The sequence below is a fragment of the Pseudonaja textilis genome, chromosome Z, assembly GCF_049901715.1.
Source record: "Pseudonaja textilis isolate UNSWEBS1 chromosome Z, rPseTex1.2, whole genome shotgun sequence".
NCBI classification, from domain to species: domain Eukaryota; kingdom Metazoa; phylum Chordata; class Lepidosauria; order Squamata; family Elapidae; genus Pseudonaja; species Pseudonaja textilis.
Genome location: NC_142008.1, coordinates 134,156,890 through 134,176,927, shown reverse-complemented (window position 1 = coordinate 134,176,927; position 20,038 = coordinate 134,156,890). Strand labels below are relative to the sequence as shown.

General features: G+C 37.4%; 1 protein-coding gene across 1 annotated transcript; it reads left to right on the top strand.

The window, feature by feature from the left end:
- The first annotated feature begins 3,664 nt into the window (after positions 1–3,664).
- On the top strand, positions 3,665–10,278 carry DKKL1 (dickkopf like acrosomal protein 1). Its single transcript, XM_026712055.2, is given in 6 exon segments — positions 3,665–5,213; positions 6,267–6,444; positions 6,720–6,851; positions 8,018–8,078; positions 8,081–8,103; positions 9,775–10,278. Coding segments are annotated over 5 exon segments (687 nt in total). The 5' UTR covers positions 3,665–5,213; positions 6,267–6,306; the 3' UTR covers positions 10,108–10,278.
- The last annotated feature ends 9,760 nt before the right edge of the window (positions 10,279–20,038 follow it).

The window sequence follows — 20,038 nt, the reverse complement described above, 5'->3', positions numbered from 1 at the left end:
AATTGGGAGAAAGAATGGGTCTACCTTGATCATGATGAGTCTTGAAAAACCTGTGACAAAGCAACCGGTGTATAATCAGGTTCTGCACTGATAATTTTCAGAAAATTTAGATGGCATTTAAAAGAAATCTGACAAGCTAATATTCATGGATGAGTGCCAGCTAAAAATTCAAGCAGTATTCCAGGTAAATACTACTTTGGCAGCCAATTGTCTTTCCTGAATGCCAGTAGCTGAAAACAAGAATGGGCTGTTGCCTACAGATTCTTCCTGAGGCATTTAATTGGTAGTGGAGTGAACCAGGTATTGAAATAAAAGTCTTATATTGGCCTATATTTGATTTATTTCCTGTCTTTATTTTTATAAGTCACTCAAGGAAATGAACATATCTGATATTTCTTCTTCCTCGTATTTTCTTCACAACAACAACAACCTTGTTAGGTAGGTAGGTTGGGAGAGAGAGAAAGTGATTGACCTGAAGTCACCCAGCTGGCTTTCATGGCTAAGACAGGACTTGAACTCCCAGTTTTCTTCCTTTCAGCCTGGTGCCTTAACTACTAAGCTAAATTGATCACCCCAGCCATTGTGGTTTGTAAACATAAATTATAAACACAGCTTGGAGGAACAGTGCTAAGTTTTCTTATTCAATGACATTGTAACTTCAAACAGTTGATGAATGAACGGTTGCTAAGCAAGATTTGTGTAAATCAAACCAAATCATTTATTCAGTAAAATATGCGATGCAAATCAGGACACAGAATCAAGACAATTGGTGAAAACTATCTAGAACTAGGTTCACACATGATTTAAGCCATGGTTTGTTTTAATAGTTTTTTTTAAATATCACAATTCTTACACTGCACTAAGCCATAAACACAGTTTGCTGACCACCATGGCTGGATTTACATTCTAAACCAAAACCAAACAATTCTTTATAGTTGTAGCTTGGTGGGTGAACTTAGACTGTGATTGGCAACTGCTTTCCAGAGTTTAAGATATGGCTGGGAAAGACTTATCTTAAATTTCAGATATAAGTGATTTTGGATCTTTCAGTTCTAAAGTATGCCCCATAGCTATAGCATTTCATCCCCCACTCACAGACAAGATGATCTGATCAAACAAGACTTATGCTTTACTGTTCCCAGGGCTCTTTAGGATGTGTGTAAAACAAGAAAAAGATAAGAGAGAAAGGATAAAATACTTTAAAATGGAGGATGAGTGGTAAGACTTGAGGGACAGAGTACAATATGTTCATTCAAATAAAGTATTTGAATTCAGGCACATGTATTCACATATAAGTGCTAGATTACTGCTTCAGGGTAGTCAGCTCGAATATAATTCCTATTGTGTCTTGGGACCAAAAGTCCAGAATTATAGGGTTGGTAGGATACATTTTGTGTTATGAATCTGGCTTTTAGGATATTCTTAAAGTAGTAATTGTTATCATCATATTAAAAGTACAGATGGCAAAAAAGGACCATATCAACCATAACAGTGTTTTTTCCCCCCATAGGTAGTGTCATTTAGCTTCCATCTCTATGTGAGACCAGCCATTGTGGTTTGTACAGTGGGTTATGGCTTATTGTTTCTTTAAATTTATTGGTTATCCAGTTATATCGATGCATACAATGCATAAAAATTGTATGTCATTTTAAAAAAATAAACTGCTGTCCTAGTCTTTTGATGTCAGTTTCAAAATTTGATGCTTTAAATCTATTTTCTTTTAATTAAATAGATGAATTAAATTTTCATCTATACGAACAATGTAAAAATAAAAATATGGAGTGGGGAAATAGATTTAAACCTCCTAATTGCACAGTTGCAGTTATGAGATTTGCTGCAATGAGAGGGAAAAAAGTGAAATCACAGGATCTCTGCAACTAAGACTGATTTTAGAATTTCATCCCACAGAACACAAGGATATAAAGTGTAGATTAGAATAGAATAGAATAGAATAGAATAGAATAGAATAGAATAGAATAGAATAGAATAGAATACTTTATTGTTCAAGAGTGATTGGACACACAAGGAATTTGTCTTGGTGCAAATACTCTCAGTATACATAAAAGATACATTTGTTAAGAATCAAGTATCAAAACGTACAACACTTAATGATAGTAATAGGATACAATCAGCAATCAAATCATACTAGGAAACAGTCAATATAAATCGTAAAGATACAAGCGACAAAGTTACAGTCCAACATTCACAAGTGGGAGGATCAGTGATAAGGAATGATGAGATTAACAGTAACAGTAGTGCAGACTTTGTAATAGTTGAACAGTGTTGAGGGAATTATTTGTTTAGCAAAGTGATGGCTTTCGGGAAAAAACTGTTCTTGTGTCTAGTTGTTCTGGTGTGCAGTGCTCTATTGAGTCGTTTTGAGGGAAGGAGTTGAAACAGTTTATGTCCAGGATGTAAGGGGTCTATAAATATTTTTACAGCCCTCTTTTTGACTCGTGCAGTATACAGGTTCTTGATTAAAGGCAGGTGGTTAGTAATTGGGTTTTTTTGCAGTCCTAATTATCCTCTGAAGTCTGTGTCTGTCCTGTTGGGTTGCAGAACCAAACCAGACAGTTATAGAGGTACAGATGATAGACTCAATAATTCCTCTGTAGAACTGATTCAGCAGCTCCTTGAGCTTTCTGAGTTGGCGCAGAAAGAACATTCTTTGTTGTGCTTTTTTGATGATGTTTTTGATGTTAGGTGTCCATTATAGTTCATGTGATATAGTAGAACCTAGAAATTTGAAGGTCTCTACTGTTGATACTGTGTTGTCTAGTATTGTAAGAGGTGGTAGTATGGGAGGGTCTCTTCTAAAGTCTACCACCATTTCTACGGTTTTGAGTGTGTTCAGTTCCAGATTGCTCTGGTTACACCACAAGGCAAGTTGTATAACCTTCTGTCTGTATGCAGATTCATTGTTGTTTCGAACGAGACCAATCACTGTTGTGTCATCAGCAAACTTCATTATTTTAACAGATGGATTGTTTGAGATGCAGTCATTGGTATATAGAGAGAAGAGAAGTGGAGATAGCACACAGCCTTGAGGGCCCCCTGTGCTGATTGTACAGGTATTGGATGTGATTCTGCCTACTTCACCTGCTGCTTCCTGCCTGTTAGGAAGCTTATGATCCACTTACAGGTGTGTTCAGGTACCGCTAGTTGGTTTAATTTACTTAGAAGAATGTCTGGAATGATGGTATTGAATGCTGAACTGAAGTCTACAAAGAGGACCCTTGCTTAGGTATTTGGAGATTCAAGGTGTTGTAGGATGTAATGCAGAGTGTAGAAAGTTAGTACCCACCCCCCTCCTAGATGAATGAAATATTATAGAAAATACTAAAAAGGCAGAATATTATACCTCCCTGCATGAGAAAAGAAGAACCATGCTCTTGGAAAACAGCTCCCACCTTTATTAATAGCCCCAGAAAGACTGGGCCATCCTATCTACAAGACAAAAGGCCAGGGTGATAGGATTAGCTCTAACTCAAGATCCAAAGCAGGAGAAAGCCATTAGGCCATAATAGGAATTGCCCAACACCCTTTCAGAACATAACCAGGGATGGGTTTCTATCGGTCCTGTCCACCTCTGTAGAACCGGTAGCTCTGAAGAGCAGCAAACATAGAACCGGTTCTATGTCTGCAGATGTTTTTGCACACCAGGGCTCTTGCCTGATCTTCATTTCCTGATTTTTCAACTTCAGCTGCCAAACGAGGCACAGTTGCAGTTAAAAAAGCAGGAAAAGAGGGCTGCTTCAAAGGCTGCTTCTCTGCACGCAGCGCCAGCTTGCAGCATGCAGGGAAGCACATCATAAGTCACCGAACTTTGTAAATCCTGAAGCGGTAGTTAACCCTCTCGTATCCCACCCCTGAACGTAACCCTCTTTATTACCTCATCACCCAGCAAGATTCAACCAAGCCTGGGACACAGACTGCCTACAAGGTTAGCTAGATCCCTGCATAGCCCCCAGGGGTCTGACAACCATAGGATACATTTCTTGCAAGGCCCAAGAGAGGGTATAAATATATCTCACTCGCTAGTACTCCATGTGGTCATTTACCCAGAATCACATGTGCTTGGTGGTTCTGGTTCACCATTGAACCATCATTCCAAGCAGCCTCCATGTTTCCAGTATCTTTCTTCCCACTTGGAACTGAACCCAGATGGACATTTCTTCCAACAAAAGAATAGGAAAAATAATGAGTTTTCATGCTTATTTGTTCACAATTAAAAGATGCCAACAAAATGTACATGTTTATTCAGACCTTTTATGGTTGTATAATATGCTTTTTAAATAATGTTTAGATTACTTAGTTGTTTATAATTCTTGCTGAGGGCCTTCTGTTGGCAAAAAGGCAGACTATACATCCCATAAACAAATAAACACAATAGAAAGTGTTGTATAATACATATTGCAAGTGAATATTCAATATTTTTGGCCATAGTAAAGGAAAGGAAACTCTGCATTTGTTCAGTGGCACAAACCTCAAAGTTATAGAAATTCTGTCCCAGAGCAGCATAAGTATTTCCACTCTCAGGTTTGTATTTTACTGTATGAACTTAGGAAGAGAGTTCAAAATGATGTAATCTCTTTTTCCCAGTTATGAATATACTCCCACTCACTCAATTTTTCCCTGGGGGCGTGGAACACATTTCCTGACATTTTGCACATTCAGTAGTAAAAGATTCTAGGCCAAGACCTACCACTTTCATTGAAACTCTAGGCTGCCATCTAATGGTAACACAAGAAAACTGGAATTTTATCACAACTTGGATGAGAAGTGGAACATTTTCAAAGGAAAAAAAAACCCCAATAAAATCAGGTTGCCTTTTGGAAAAGCACAGCCATGATCTGGATGATTGAGAATCTCCACAGAGTTTTATCAAAGTTCTTTGTATTGTTGAACTATCACAAATGAAAGTAAATATATGTGTTCCAGGATAATTTTGCAAGATCCAATCTGGGTTGGTAACCAGTACTAGAGATTTAGTCTTCTGAACTTTTGAACTGGTGCTGGAGTCCATCCTCAAGGAATTTCTCTCTCACAGATGCAGATCTATCATCCTAGCTATGAATTTGTTATATGAAATGACTGATTTAATTCTTGGATTTCAAAATTTCTGTCTACAGGATACCTTTCTTACAGATTTTTAAAAAAGACATCCTGAAAATATTTGTTTCATTGATGGACGTTGCGGAAAAGACCACAAGGTAGCCAACTACCTTTGACATGCCAGTTCTGGCAATGGTTAGTTTGTGTATGATGCAATGTACTATGTGATCAGAGAAAATTTGATTAACCAAATAAACTATGAACTCTTAAGCATGGTATTGTTTTTGTATATTGTTGATGTTGAAGGAGTCATCGGCTACTGTACCCTCCTACTGGAAAAGTTTGAACATTTAAACTCATATCTCATTTTCTTGTTTTATCTATGCATACACTAGAAATCATAATTTGTTAGGGCAATAGGCCTTAAATACGTAGCCTTCTCCAGATGTGTTTGATCTATGTTTCTCAACCTCAATAACTTTACACTGTGTGAACTTCCACTACCAGAATTCCCAGCCAGCTGAGAATTGAAATCTACATATCTTTAAAGTTACTGAGGTTGAGAAACATAAACATCAAATTATGGCTCCTTTTATCTCCAACTTTGCTTGGTAATTATGGTAATTATATCAAAAATCTCTGGCACACATCCACAATAGGTAAGGGTGAATTTAAAAATAACAGTCTCCTTCTAATCCCGACCAACAAACAGCAGGGATGGGCAACTATGGCCCTTTTATGACCTATTTTTTTCAGTTCCCAGAAGTCCACAGGTCATAAAGGTATCATAGTTGCCCACTCCTGATCTATAGAGAAACAATAAGGTAACAAATGTTCAGTGATGTCAGCAAGTTCTGGATTTTTTTTTAAAATCAACTGTTGGCTGAAAGGAACTGATTAGAATTTGGTAGAGACAGTGGAGAGCTAGCAGGCTGATCACTGAATCCAGATGTGAGGAGAATAGCTCGAGCTATTGAGAAGTGACTGTGGATGGCAAAACTCTTTGTGCGTAGGATTCGGGGAAGAGACAGGATTCTTTTTAGGCTCAGTTTTACCAATCAGATACATGAATTGTGGGAAAAGAGATGATGGAGGAATATTGGAGGGGGATATATAAACATGCATGGTGCTAGGGAACAGCTAGCTGAAGGAGCAGTGTTTGTAAGATATTTCTTCTCTGATCTGTCCTCCCGTTTCTGCCTTTTATGCAGGTCTAGTTCAGGTAGCTGCAGAACAGCAGACTAGGCAAAGATGCTGCTACTGGTAGTTTTGTGCTGGCTATGGGGCCTGACATCTCTGAACCAGGGGAATATAGCTTCTGCTATCTTCCTCCCTCCCAGCATGGACACACTGTTCCAGAAGATTAGCAGCCTCTTTAAACAAAGTCAGGTAAGGAGAAAAAGAACAGTCCAATTATCAGATAATTTCTAAGATAATTTCCTATAGAGAATCTATTTTACATTCAAGCTGATGTAATAATTGTATGCAAATTTTTGTCAGAATTATGTTCTCAAGTTTACCTATTTTAGCCAAATTTTGGTAAGTCCATTCTTGGAAATTATTTTTGAGACATATGATTGTCTGTGCACTTTTTAATTTTCATTGACTAAGTATAGCTTACTTTCTCTATACTGTACATAAGGACCATTCTTTGCCATTTGTAGGAAGTGCTGGGGAAAGATCAATTTGATACTCCAGTTGACATTGATAAGCTGCCCCCCAACTACCATCATGAGGAGAATAAGCAGCAGAAAGTGGGAAATTCCACTTTTTTCAGACACTATGAAATCAGCAAAGTAAGTAAACTACAGAAAATGGGAAACATAGGTTATTTAAACATTCAGAATCTTGGATAGTTATATTCACTACATCGATAGAGCCCTAACTTATGGTTTGTTTTTCAACGTCTTAAAGTTAATTCTGCTACGTTTTGATGTAGTCAGCTATTATTAAGCTTTTATGCATTTATCATACGCACACACACATACACAAGATCAGATATTAGGAGATATGAATATTCATATAATTAAATGAAACTTTGGTTCTAACACAGCTATGAATCCATCTATTTATTCTCTTTCCTGCACTGCTTCTTTATTACCACCTCTGTTAAGAACTGCTTTATATAGGAACCAGATTAAAGTGATGGGGCAAACTGCACAGAATGATAGAGATGAGATACACTTTTGCTCCCAAAACTGTCTGCCAATATGAAAAAAGCATATAAGGAAGATAATTCTAATTTAGCTCTCTCCCTGGTAGGAATATTCAGCAAAGTTCAGTAAAGCAAATCCCAAACTATGCTGACTGAAATGATGCAATCAATTCTATACAGGAATAAAGAAAATCCAATATCAGTCAGCATTCTTTGGTAGTAGCTATAGTTTCAGTGCCTTACCAGTGGCCTGCACTCGTCTTGCAGATTTGAGATTCCCATCATTCTTTGGCAATTAGCACTACAATTCACCATTTTCATTTCAGCAATGTCCCAGAGAAAATTGACATCAAGAATATTAGGGGAAATCATAAACATGGCTTTCCGACCTCTTTACTGCCCAGTGTGAATGCCAAGTAGTCCTCTATCCAGCAGTGCTCATTCCAGGAAGACAACTGCCACAGGTCTTGCCCAAGCTTGAGGCCAGCCGTAGCAGGGACCTGATTTAAATGCTCCAAAAAGTTGTACTGCTTCTTTGCTGTGGTCTATATATAACCTGGAACATATTTGAACATACATTTCCCTCTCCTACTTGTCTACTTGTCTAGTTGTCTAGTTCAATACCATCAGACTCTAAGGAAATAATATTGATGGAATGGGTATTTTCCTGTGCATCACAGGAGACTGCCTGGAAATTTGGACCAAAAGATCCCATAACCGTGCAGGGCCTTAGGCATTAGGGTTTTTGAAAACAGATCCTTTTTCTTTTCAAGCCAATTCTATTCAAGCCTATATTGCTCTTTGCAGGTGACTGATAACCATACAGGTGATATGATGTTTTCGGAGAAATCTTTGACCTCTATTGAGCAAAAGAGATTCATCCAAAGGAGGAGGTCAGTATGCAAAATATGAGTATATTTGCTTACCTTTTCCTGCCAGATTTAGGCTGTGTGCTGTACAAGTTTGTGTGTAAGAGAAGAAAAGAATGTGTTGAAGAGACAGGTGGTATTATATTAGAGGTAAATAATACATGGCCCTTGAGTCCTCTCTCTGTGATCTATGGAGTCCCTTTTGACTATAACTGCTGAAAACAAATAACGTTCTTGTCATTCTAAGGTAGAAAGCTATAAAAACTGTGGTGCAAATCTTGAAATTGGCATATTTCATTAAAAGAACCCTCTCAAATTTTCACCCAAACCCTTTCAGTTATTATGAGTTATGTAATTTTGCTTATTTTTTCATCTATTTTCATCTACCTTCTTGCCCCCAAAATATAGACATGACCACCTAAAGATTGGATACTTTACTGCAAGATTCTAAAATGGGTGGTGCAAGCAGGTGTGCCAGTCATATGAGTAGACGTTATTTCTTCTAAATGACTATATTGAATTCCTCACAATGCCTTCTTGCATGCTTTAACAAATGTGATTGGGAAATTAATGTTATATTACGTGTGAGCTATACCTATTTTTGCATATTAAGGATAATGGGATTTTTTTTTTGAGTGGGTGGGTTTGTTTTTTGTAACAGTAGCAGGTAGGAGCATTCTCTTTTCCACAATTTGCCAACTGATTATTACTCTCTAATGGATTCTGCTCTAAAGGACTTGAGGCAAGGCAGTGAAGAAAAAAACTGCCAGAACAACGAAGTGGGCATTGTGATGTCATGATTCAAGTTTCACTATTCAATACTTGTGCTTTGTGCATGCAAGAATGTCAGGGCCATAACTTATATGTTTGTTTTATCACTTGTCCACCTTGTCTATTATGGGAATCAAAGAAATTAGCAAAGTGCTGCCATTTTTAATATCTCAACTACCTCTTTTAATGAAATACAAAAATTTCATTAAAATTGAATCAGAATCCAAACTAGTTAGATATGAGATTAAAAAGGTATAGATTCTTGACTTGTTCTAGGGATTTTTTAGTCTTCCCTCACTAGGAACCTGACAGCAAGCTACTATATCATTTCCCAAAGTGAGAAAATCCACAAGTTAACATACATGCTATGTTTTGGATTTTTATTCACATGTCTGACAGCAGGCAATTCAATACCTTTTAAGCAAGGACCAAAGGCAATAATTTCTTTGTTCTCTGGCCCTTTCCGAGAATTTGATACTAAAGCACTGTATTTCTGAAGATGATTTATTCAATGATTAAAGGTAACAGCATTTGTTAAACCTATAACCATCTGTCCAACCAATTTTCATAATCAGAATTTATGAGTCCCTTCCTTTTACTAATCTTTGATCAAATTCATAGTTCCCTATCCTAGAGTTAAGAAAACCAAAAAATTTGGATTCCAAAATCACCTCCACTCTTAACATACATTCTCTGATCATATAGGTTTAACAAATTCACACAAATCTTCAGGACTACCCTTCTCTAGGATATTCCAGATGAGTTGGACTATGTGTTCTGGCACTTCTGGGCAACACAACTATTTTATAAAGGAACAGTTTTTTGGTGGGATATAGGATGAGGATGATTAGAAATTTAGGGAGCTCAGAAGACAATAATAATACTCCTGTCCCCCATTTTCATTGCTTTTTATCTCCTTTCTAGGACAATAAATCAATGTCTAATGAAGAAGAAAACAGTGCTGAGCCAGAGACAACAACTTCTGGGCTTAAGGTCTTCAAGCTAGGTTTCCCTCAGCTTAGGCCAAAGCTAACTTTTTTTATTTTTCGCTTGCCCCAGCATCTTAAGAGTCAGCAGATGCCTGAAGCCAAACTGATAAAAGAAGAGCCAATCAGTGATAAGAGGCACAGATTGCTGGCCATTCGGAATGGGCTTTTAGCAGTCCCTCATCCAATTAAGAAGACCCTGCCTGTGATCCCAAATCACAAGGTCACTCCACGAAAGCGTCATTTCCTTTTCTTCTGGAGGAAGGTATAAGGCATTAGAAACACATGAGGCATTGGGAAAACATAATACCTGGGCTAGTGGAAAACGTTCTAGCTTCCCAAATATTTCTATTGTCACATCAAAAGTTTAAAGTGAGGTTGGTCCTACAAAAAGGAGAAATGTTTCCTTCAAAAATTCAAAATAAAAGTTATCATTTTGAAAAAGCCCTCAAAGATGAAATAATGTTTTTTTTTTCTGGGATATTACGATAGTGACGATGACGATGTTATCCATTCAGTCGTGTCCAGCTCTTGGGCAATTCTATTGGCTAGATCTTTCCAATCTTTCCATTTTGCACTACTTGAGTTCTTCCATGCTCTGGCAGGCATCAGCTTCAATGGTGTCCAGCCACTGTATTCTTAGACAGCCTGGTTTCTTTTTATCACTAAGTCTTCCAAATACCATGGTAGCTGCATGAATCTCTGAAGGTAAATTGTATTCCAAATGGTAGGCATTGCAAACAAGTAGACACTATTTAGGTTCCATAACACTGGTTGATGGATAGAATTTGAAGCACACCTATGACCAGTTGTAGCTTCTGGATATGGTCTTCAAGGGCAGCTTCATTGCTGTAATACAATTGTGAAGTGGCCAGGGCATAACTGATTGTTTGAAGAACCTTCCAACTCAGAAAAAGGTGCACATGTGTCTGTGAAAAATCTTGGTCACAAGAGCACCTGCTCTCTGAATAGGGAATTGAGAGTAGAAAAGATCTGAGACTGAGCCCTATGGGGCACAATCATAAGGAAAAGTACCATCCTATTGAGAGTTAAAAATGAAATTTTATTCCTAGTAGTGGTGTATGCGGGGGGCACATAGTCTTTTCAATACTGAGTCTGTTCCTCCCATCCAGACCCATATAGCCTCCACATACTGGGCTAGGACTTCAACAACATCATATTGAGATTATATACTTATTTGTGTGATTCTAAAAACATCAAGATCTCCTAGGTGGTATTACTGAAATTGTGTATGTCTTGACGAAGGGAGAAGTCATTTTTTATATCTCTCTCTTCTTTTTTCATTGTTTTTCTCAGCACGTTCTTTTGCAAACTGATAATTTTTTTTAAATACCGCTATCAAGATATCTTGATAAAAATGGTTTATTCTGAACTACAGTACAGACTTGAGTGCTTATCTGCACAATAAATTGTCATAGCATGAGGATGGCTCACTCACTCTTAAGGACAAGAATGCAAAGTGTTGTCCTCTATCTGCCCTGGGAATGCAACTTTCACCCATCTTTTCCTGCTAGGCATCAAGAGTGTTTTCCAACTTGTTCCAAAATAGCAGAGATTTGTGCTTCATTTCATTTAAGGCCTCAACTCCATGGTTCCTCAAATTCCTGACTTCCTGTATTTATTTCATACTAGATTTCTGCTGGTAGTGGTGTGTGTGTATGTGTGTGTGTGTGTGTGTGTTGTCCCGTCTTCTGAAGAAATCTTGATTGACGAAACCTTCTCCCCCCTTCTGTTCATCGATTGACCACTTTTTAAAAATAAATTAGTAGGATATTGAAAGTCTCCTCTCCACTCTTCTTCAATGATGTAATAGTGAAAGAATCAACAGATGAAAATATTTGTAGCTCGGGGTTGAACTGTGGAGTCATTGATGTTCTCTGAGCTTGGCAGTTTTCCAGCACATGTTTTATTAGCAAACTAGATAATGAATTAAGTAACATCAGTGCTATAAGTTTAATCATCTAGCACTGATGATATCTACTTTGGTAATAAAACATGATAACATCAGCAAGCGAACTACCAGATTCAGAGAACACCAAGGACCCCACAATAGTAAAAAGTGAAAGGCTAGACTAGACTTTCTTTCCCCAGTAAATCTGACAAGAATTTTTTGTCAGTTTTGCCTTAGAACCTTCCTGCCCTGGGATCTTCCTTGGGCTCTATCCCAAATAATAGGAAGAATGATACAACTGCTTTTCTTTTTATTGATTTAAAAGTGGATGTCCAAACAGGAAGATGCCAACTTGCAGTGAGAAGTATAATCAGAGGAGGGGCCTAATTCAGAAGTTATATCAATGGGAAGCATATGACTGAAAATTCTGAGCATAGAAAGGTGGAAATTTTTTTAAAATTCAGGAAAATCAATAAACCAGTGATGCTGTTAAGACTGGAAGAAATTCCAGGTCATCACAAGAAGGAAGACCTTCACATCCTGAATGGGATTTTTTAAACGCTTCATTTCTGGCTGTTTTAGACATAATATAGAGAGTATATAATATTGCAGTGCAGAAAAGTATTAGGTGACAGCAAAACCTGCTAGTTGACACATTAACTCAATTTCTGAATCTTAAAAAGTTGTCAGGAAATCCTCATATCATGATTCCTAACACGAGAAGAGTTCTCCACTCCTCTACTCGTAGCAGAATACCCTTATGCCACCAGACTTGAAATTTTAGACCTGGACAACCTAGAACTATGCCGCCTTCGGTCCGATCTAAGTATAGTACATAAAATTATCTACTGCAATGTCCTACCTGTCAATGAATACTTCAGCTTGGACCACAACAATACAAGAGCACACAATAGATACAAACTCAAGGTAAACAGCACCAAACTTGATTGCAGGAAATACAACTTCAGCAACAGAGTGGTCAAGGTCTGGAATACTCTACCTGACTGTGGTTTCTTCCCCAAACTCCAAAAACTTTAACCTTAGACTGTCTGTTATTGACCTCACCCCTTTCCTAAGAAGTCTGTAAGGGGGCGTGCATAAGTGCACCTACGTGCCTACAGTCCCTGTCCTATTGTTTCTTTTTTATTCATATCCATTTCATGTATTCATCACTATGTTTATACTTATACCTATTATCTAATACTTGCTTGACAAATAAATTAAAATAAAATAGAGTGCTGCCTTTTACAAACCACAATTTTACTACAGTACTAGTACTATTTATTGCTGAAGGAAATAGTAACTATGACTTAGAGGCACATTATTTTTACAATTCAAGTTTAATGTACTGTATAAAGTAATTGATTATCCACACTTTTATCCCATGATGTTGATTAATACAAGAGTGAAAGATGGCTATGACTAGAATAAGTCCTTAGTAAAGGTAGTCAACTTATAACAATTGAGCCCAAAATTTATGTTACTAAGTGAAACATTTGTTAAGTTAGTTTTGCCCCATTTTATGATTTTTCTTGCCACAGTCGTTAAGTGAATCACTCCAATTCTTAAATTAGTAACATGGTTGTTAAATGAATCCAGTTTCCCCATTGACTTTGCTTGACAGAAGGATGCAAAAGGAGATCAGATGACTCCAGGACTGCAACTGCCATAAATGTGAGTCAGTTGTCAAGCATCTGAATATATATAAATTGCACTTAACAATGAACTTAAGGACCACCATCAGTGAACTCTTGGCCAGTATTACTTGGTCTGTTGTATGGATGCTTGTGTGTTTTTAGGAGGCGGGAAATTTTGGCGGCTGGGGAGGTGTTTGGGGATTGTCTCCTGTGTGTGCAAGGAGTCTGGTCTCTGCGTGTTATGTGAATTTCGTTGTATGTATACTGTATATATATGTACAATGACAATAAAGAATTCAATTCAATAAACCACACGACTATGGGAATGCTGCAACAATCATAAACGGGAAAAATGGTCACAAGTCACTTTTTTCAGTGTGATTGTAATTTTGAATGGTCACTAAATGAACTGTTGTTAAATCGAGGTCTACCTGTACTGAAAAAAAAAAGAGCTGATTAATTCCAATAAACTATTTTTCTACAAACTCAAACGACTGGATTTTAAAATAGGGCATTATTTGGTTCTGGCTTATACAATCACCAAGTGAACTATTGGTTCCCCGCAGCGAATTGGGGACTTGCATTTTCCGGGCGCTGAGCTGAGGGATCAGCATCCGCCATTAACTTCCCTTTCCCCACCACCCCGCCCAAGCGCCTGGAAAAAAGGCGGGCGCCCCAACCGACAAGCTCCTTCTCCATCTTGGCTCGCGCGGAAGAGGAATTGTTCTCACCCCCCCCGCTCCGCTCCCCCCCCCCCATTTCCTTTATTTTCTGAGCGGCGAAACTCCTTTCCATCGCTATCGCTCTTCCTTTTAGCCAAGCGGAGGAACTGCCTTTTTTCACAAGCGCATCCCAGGCTGAGGTGGTCGCAGTGAATTCCCTTCCCTCTTGCTGTAGTAATCCTTCCATGCCGTGAGCAAAAACGCTTTCTGTCGTGGAGCGTTTGAAGGACCGCAGCGTTCGGTGGCTTGGTAGCTCCAGAGTTTCCCTCTTCAGTCGATTTAACGCATGCAGATTTGTAATAACGCTGCAAATTGGTTGTCAGACAAAGCAGTCCGCTTTCTTAACTGTTCCAATCCGAATCTTTTTTTTAAATTTATATTTATTATTTTAATAGCATTGCCTAATCCATTAGTAAAAACATGGGTTCATAGCTATTAGCGCTTACAGTGCCTCGTGAGCATCTCTTTTATAATATAAAGCTCATAGATTTGAGGACTGCTTTAAAATTCCTTCTGTCTTCCTAAATGAATATTATTCTAAAAGAATGATTGCACAGATACTAATATACTACCATTTCCTTTAAAAAAGGGTCTCAAATGTCCTAGAATGTCATTTATAGAGGATTGTATTGATTGATTGGTTATATGCCACCTATATGGTCAAATTTTTACCAACCACACATGGGTTGGAAATTTGAGATAATTTGGCCAAATGAAATAATTTGGTCACATGTCTTCATATGGAAATATTAAATTCTAACTTTGTATTATTTATTTAAATAAACCTGAAGCTATTTCTAGTTTGTCCTGGGAACAGTTTTATTTTTTTCCTAATCCCTCTCTGATGAGAAATAAAGAAAGTAATATTTTTGATTCTTGACAGTGATTAACAAATCTGTTCCAGTTGCATTAAAACATCATAGAGTGCTCTATAAAAAGGAGTAAAAGTGTTCCTGATTAGGGGAATTTATTACTACATAGTCTAAATACTTATCCAGTTCTAACCATATAATGAGTAGATGGGAAGCTTTGATGCCCAATTTATAAATGACTTGACATTCCATTGGATATTTTACTGCAACCATAAAACCTGTTATGTAATTAACTAAAGAGACTTCTTTTTTATAGATTTTAGAACTGTTAATTGTTGCAAGACAATAAAAATGTCATTTTTCCCCATGAAAGCATTCTACTGTAGATCAAAGCTTTCAGTGAGGTACTCATTAGTGATGATGTTGCAGGTCAGTGGTATGGGGGTAGTGTTGGACCATGTCTTCTTGTGACTACATAGGGACTTCAAGCTGATGTCCTACTTTACATTCCCTCCTGGCTCTGCCAGTCTCTGTCCTACAGCAATTAGATAATGAAAAATTTGCAATTTTTCACCTGATATTTTATTTTGAATCAAATGTTTATTCTTAAAGCTAATGATTCTTTAAATATAGGAATATATCTAATTTATGTACTACCAAACTTGCACAAATCCTAACAATTTGTAATATAAAAATATAATGCACAAAATGTAAAAAGTAATAATAAAATTAAACTTGAACATTAAAATAAACTATAACACATTTTAAAATGTGATGGCACCAATCCATATTAGGGCATATCAATTTTTCAAACCCTCTAGAACAACTCCATTTAACAGATGTTTTAAAAAGATAATGTGATCTCTAGAAGAAGACTATTCCAAAAAATTCCCCTCGCACATATGTGCTAATTGTTTCCGGCTCTAGGGAGTGGTGCTCATCTCCATTATAAAGCTGAAGAGCCAGCACTGTCTGAAGATGTCTCCGTGGTCATGTGGCTGGCATGACTAAACGCTGAAGGCGCACGGAGCACTGTTACCTTCCCACCAAAGTGGTCCCTATTTTTCTACTTGCATTTTTATATGCTTTTGAACTGCTAGGTTGGCAGAAGCTGGGACAAGTAACGGGAGCTCACTCCGTTACGTGGCACTAGGGATTCGAACCACTGAACTGCCAGCCTTTCTGATTGACAACCTAGTGTCTTAGCCACTAAGTCACCTCATCCCTCTCCACAAAATAGAGCCCTTAACAGAGAAATTGCTTTAGATCGCTCCTATATTTCATCTCTAGTAGTTTGGGAACCTACATTCAACATATACAACCAGCAGAAACAAATTGGATAGGAAGAGATGGTTTTGCAGATGCTAGGAACCAACCATTTAGAATTTTAAAGGGTAAATCCAACCCTTTCAATCTGGAAACCTATTAGAAACCAGTACATCATCCACAATATAGATGGTATCGTTATATGGTTACATTCTACACCAATTCCAATTTTCAGATAGTTCTCAAAGCCTATTCTAGTAGTCTATCGTAGTGGTGATGAGGGCATGAATGAAAATATCATTGCCAGGTATTTTCACTCCAGGTTTCTGTGTATACTAGATGAAGCTGAATTAAGGTTCCTTGATATCCTAGCAATGACTTGGAGTCATGAGTTGCTCTTTCAGGAGGAGTGCTACCCCATTCAGAGTAACTGCTAGAACAGACAGGACAAAATTATTATTATTATTATTGAACTCTTATTACTTACTCACTTATTATTTCCTGTCTAGATCTTCATAGTTTCCATGTACAGAATCAAGATAGTCCTGACATCTGTAAAGATATTCTTGAAATCTGGAAAGAGAAAGCAAAACATGGAAAATGAGGGATATTTCAGCCTTAAGAAACCAGCAATGCCTCAATATAGCAATTTATGGAAGTGGGGTGGGGGACAGAGAACACACCTTAATGTATTTGTTAACAAATGACAACTAAATTTTCTTAATTTAGTTTTCAAAATAAGTAAGTTATTCATTTCTTCCTGAAATTTTACACACACACAAACACACACATACTTTCCGAAATTAAATTCATTATATGTGAATCTTGTTTCTTTGGATATACTTTGGGGGTTGACAATATCTGGCTCAGCCCAGGGTGCAATATATTACTGAGTCTAATCAGCTTTCTGATAATACCAGTCTTTGAACTGGTGGATAATTAAACAGAAGAGGTAGAAGGAAATCCTCTGTGGGACCATCAATGGAGTGCCCAAGGGAATCACCCAACTAAAGCCATTCCAGCTCTATTCAGGTCTGAACTCTAAACTAAAAACAGCTCAGATATTTCATTGTCTCTAAAAGACTTTACATCTGGAGCCAAAGCATCTTTTCAACACTTTCCCTAAAAAGGAGATGTTAGAAATAGTGGTGATGTATTAATTAGCAATGGTTCAGATTTCTTTTTTCTTTCTTTAAAGTAGATACAGGGATTTGACACATAGAGGCTATAGATATGTGTAACCATATATATGTATAGCTCAGAGCAAAGATCATTTCCAGAGGCAAATGTAACATCCTAAGATTTCCTATGTATGTTCTAAAATAAAAAGTTAGCAGTCATTTTATATAACTAAAAATACAAATTTCAGAATCGGTTATACCTATGAAAAAATTCAGAATCACTGACCATAGAGAGCCAGTTAAGATTTTTCTTTGACTTTTTTTAAAGAGAGAAGAAGAAAGGTCAAGAATAGGCTGAGCAAATCTTAATAAAAACATCCAAATTTTTTATTAAATGTAACTTCCTAATTTCTTAGCAATGCCGTTGGACAGCATTGGTATCAGCAATAAAAATGTCATTTTGAATGCAGGCCAGTACTCGGAAGAACATGTTCTAAAATGCACATTCAAAGCATGTGACCCAGAAGAAACAGGTAAAAAACATTTTAATATCATTTGGAAGCACTTAGCATTTAATAAAAAGCTCTTTATTTTGCTAAGAGTTTTTGAGAATGTTATTTTATCAAGGTACTCCAACAAAAAATCTCAGTTAATGGAGTTTGATTTAATGGTAGTCCTTGCTTATCAAGTGGCCTCTTTAGCAACTGTTTGAAGTTACGATGAAAAGGTAACTTTACAATTGGTCCTCACACTTACTTGCAACATCCCCATGGGCACATGATCACCACTTACGTGCTTCACAGCTAGCTTCTGACAAGCAGAGTCAATTGGAGAGGCTGGCAGTGAAATCTCAAGTCACTGTGACATCTCACTTAATGATGATGTTGCTTAGTGACAGATTTACCAGTCTCAATTGTTAAGGGACAGAAAGTCTCAGTTGTTAAGTGAATACTATCTGTATGTTTTTAGTCTTAGATCTTGCTAGCCATTATCTAAGTATATCTTCATTCTATGAGGGATATAAGCTTGAAGAACAAATAAAACCTAAAATGCTGAAGAAACTAACATAATTTTTCATGCTTGTGTAGTATAGAAGCATATACAACAGTCCAGGCTGGCAGTGATTTTTGATGATATGCTTTGATTATATGTTATATCTCCTCATTCCAACAACTAGTGAATTCTATAGTAAAAATATTTTAGTAAAATATTTTTGTAAGAGGGTAGATAAAAGGCACTCAAGGACTTAAATCATTTTGTCACTAGACTTAAAGTATTTTCATAACATCACTCAGCAGTTGCTGAAGTGATGTAGGGTCTTTCTGATAGCTCAGTGAAAATGCTATCCACTGTCCTTGAGCTGACAAAAAGTATGCTAACATAAATACCCCATTACAATCCTTATTCTGCCAAAGTAAGGAGGTTTGTGAATGGGTCATCTTTATTTATTGTAGGTCCAATTTAAAGAAACTGGATTCTCTTATTTCATTTTCCTTCCCATCAAATTTTTACCTGCTAGCAGAAGAAATATCTACCAGTCACTTTTCTTTTGTGTAATGAGGAGAGTTTAAATGGATACTTAGAATCCTCTCACTGGTCCTTTTGCAATCGTACTTTTGAACCTGTGACCTGTCACATTATTTCTTAACATGTTCTAGTGCGATTAAAGAATGCTAAGCCTGAGTTCAAAAATAGCCCAGTTGATAGGTAAAATACAGAAGAGAGATCCAGAGTGAAGTGGGAGGGAGTGATGACAACAAGCAAACCCAGTCTTCAACTAGTGCTGCAAGGGAATAGTCAGGCCTACAAAAGGGACTAAGTTTAGGAGTGAATTCTGAATTTATCTGTTGCCAATTGCACCCAATGGTAGTTAATAGCTGGATTAATCTGCATGTACTAAACACACTCAGTACCATAGCACCAAAGACTTAGTGGTTAAAAAAATAATTAAATGGGAAAAATATGGCCACCACACAAAACTTAAGCATCTAAAAAAACCAATGCAGCCCTGGGCTACATCCACAGAAGGATAGCATCAAAATCATAAGAAGTAATAATACTGTTTTATATCACATTAATGAGACAGCACTTGGAATAGCATGTACAGTTCTGGTCACCATGATACAAAAAAGATGCTGAGACCCTAGAAAATTTGCAGAGAAGAGCAACAAAGATGATAAAGGGTCTGGAAGCTAAACTGTATGATGAACAGTTGAGGGAGCCTGGTATGTCTAGGCTATCGAAGAGAAGGATTATGGAGGACGTGATAACTGTTTTCCAGTACTTGAGGGTCTGTCACAAAAAAGAGTAGATTGACTTATTATCCAAAGTACCAGAGGACAGGACAAGAAGTAATGAGTGAAAGTTTGATAAAAAGAGATCCAACCTAGAAGTAAGGAGAAATTTTCTGACACTGAGAACAGTTAATCAATGGAATAGGTCAAGGGTCTTCAAATACAGGTTTAAGGCTTGTGGACAACTCCCAGAATTCCAGAGCTAACATGACTGGCGGAGGAATTCTGGGAGTCCACAAGTCTTAAACCTGTCAAGTTTGAAGACCCCTGGAATAGGTTGCCTCCTGGATTTGTGCCTGTTCCACTACTGAGGCTTTCAAAAACAGGACAATCATTTGACAAGGAAGGTATAAGGCCTTCTGCCTTAAACAGTAAGTTGGACTAGAAGACCTCTAAGGTCCCTTCCAGCCCTACGGTTCTGTGTTCTATGAAACTACA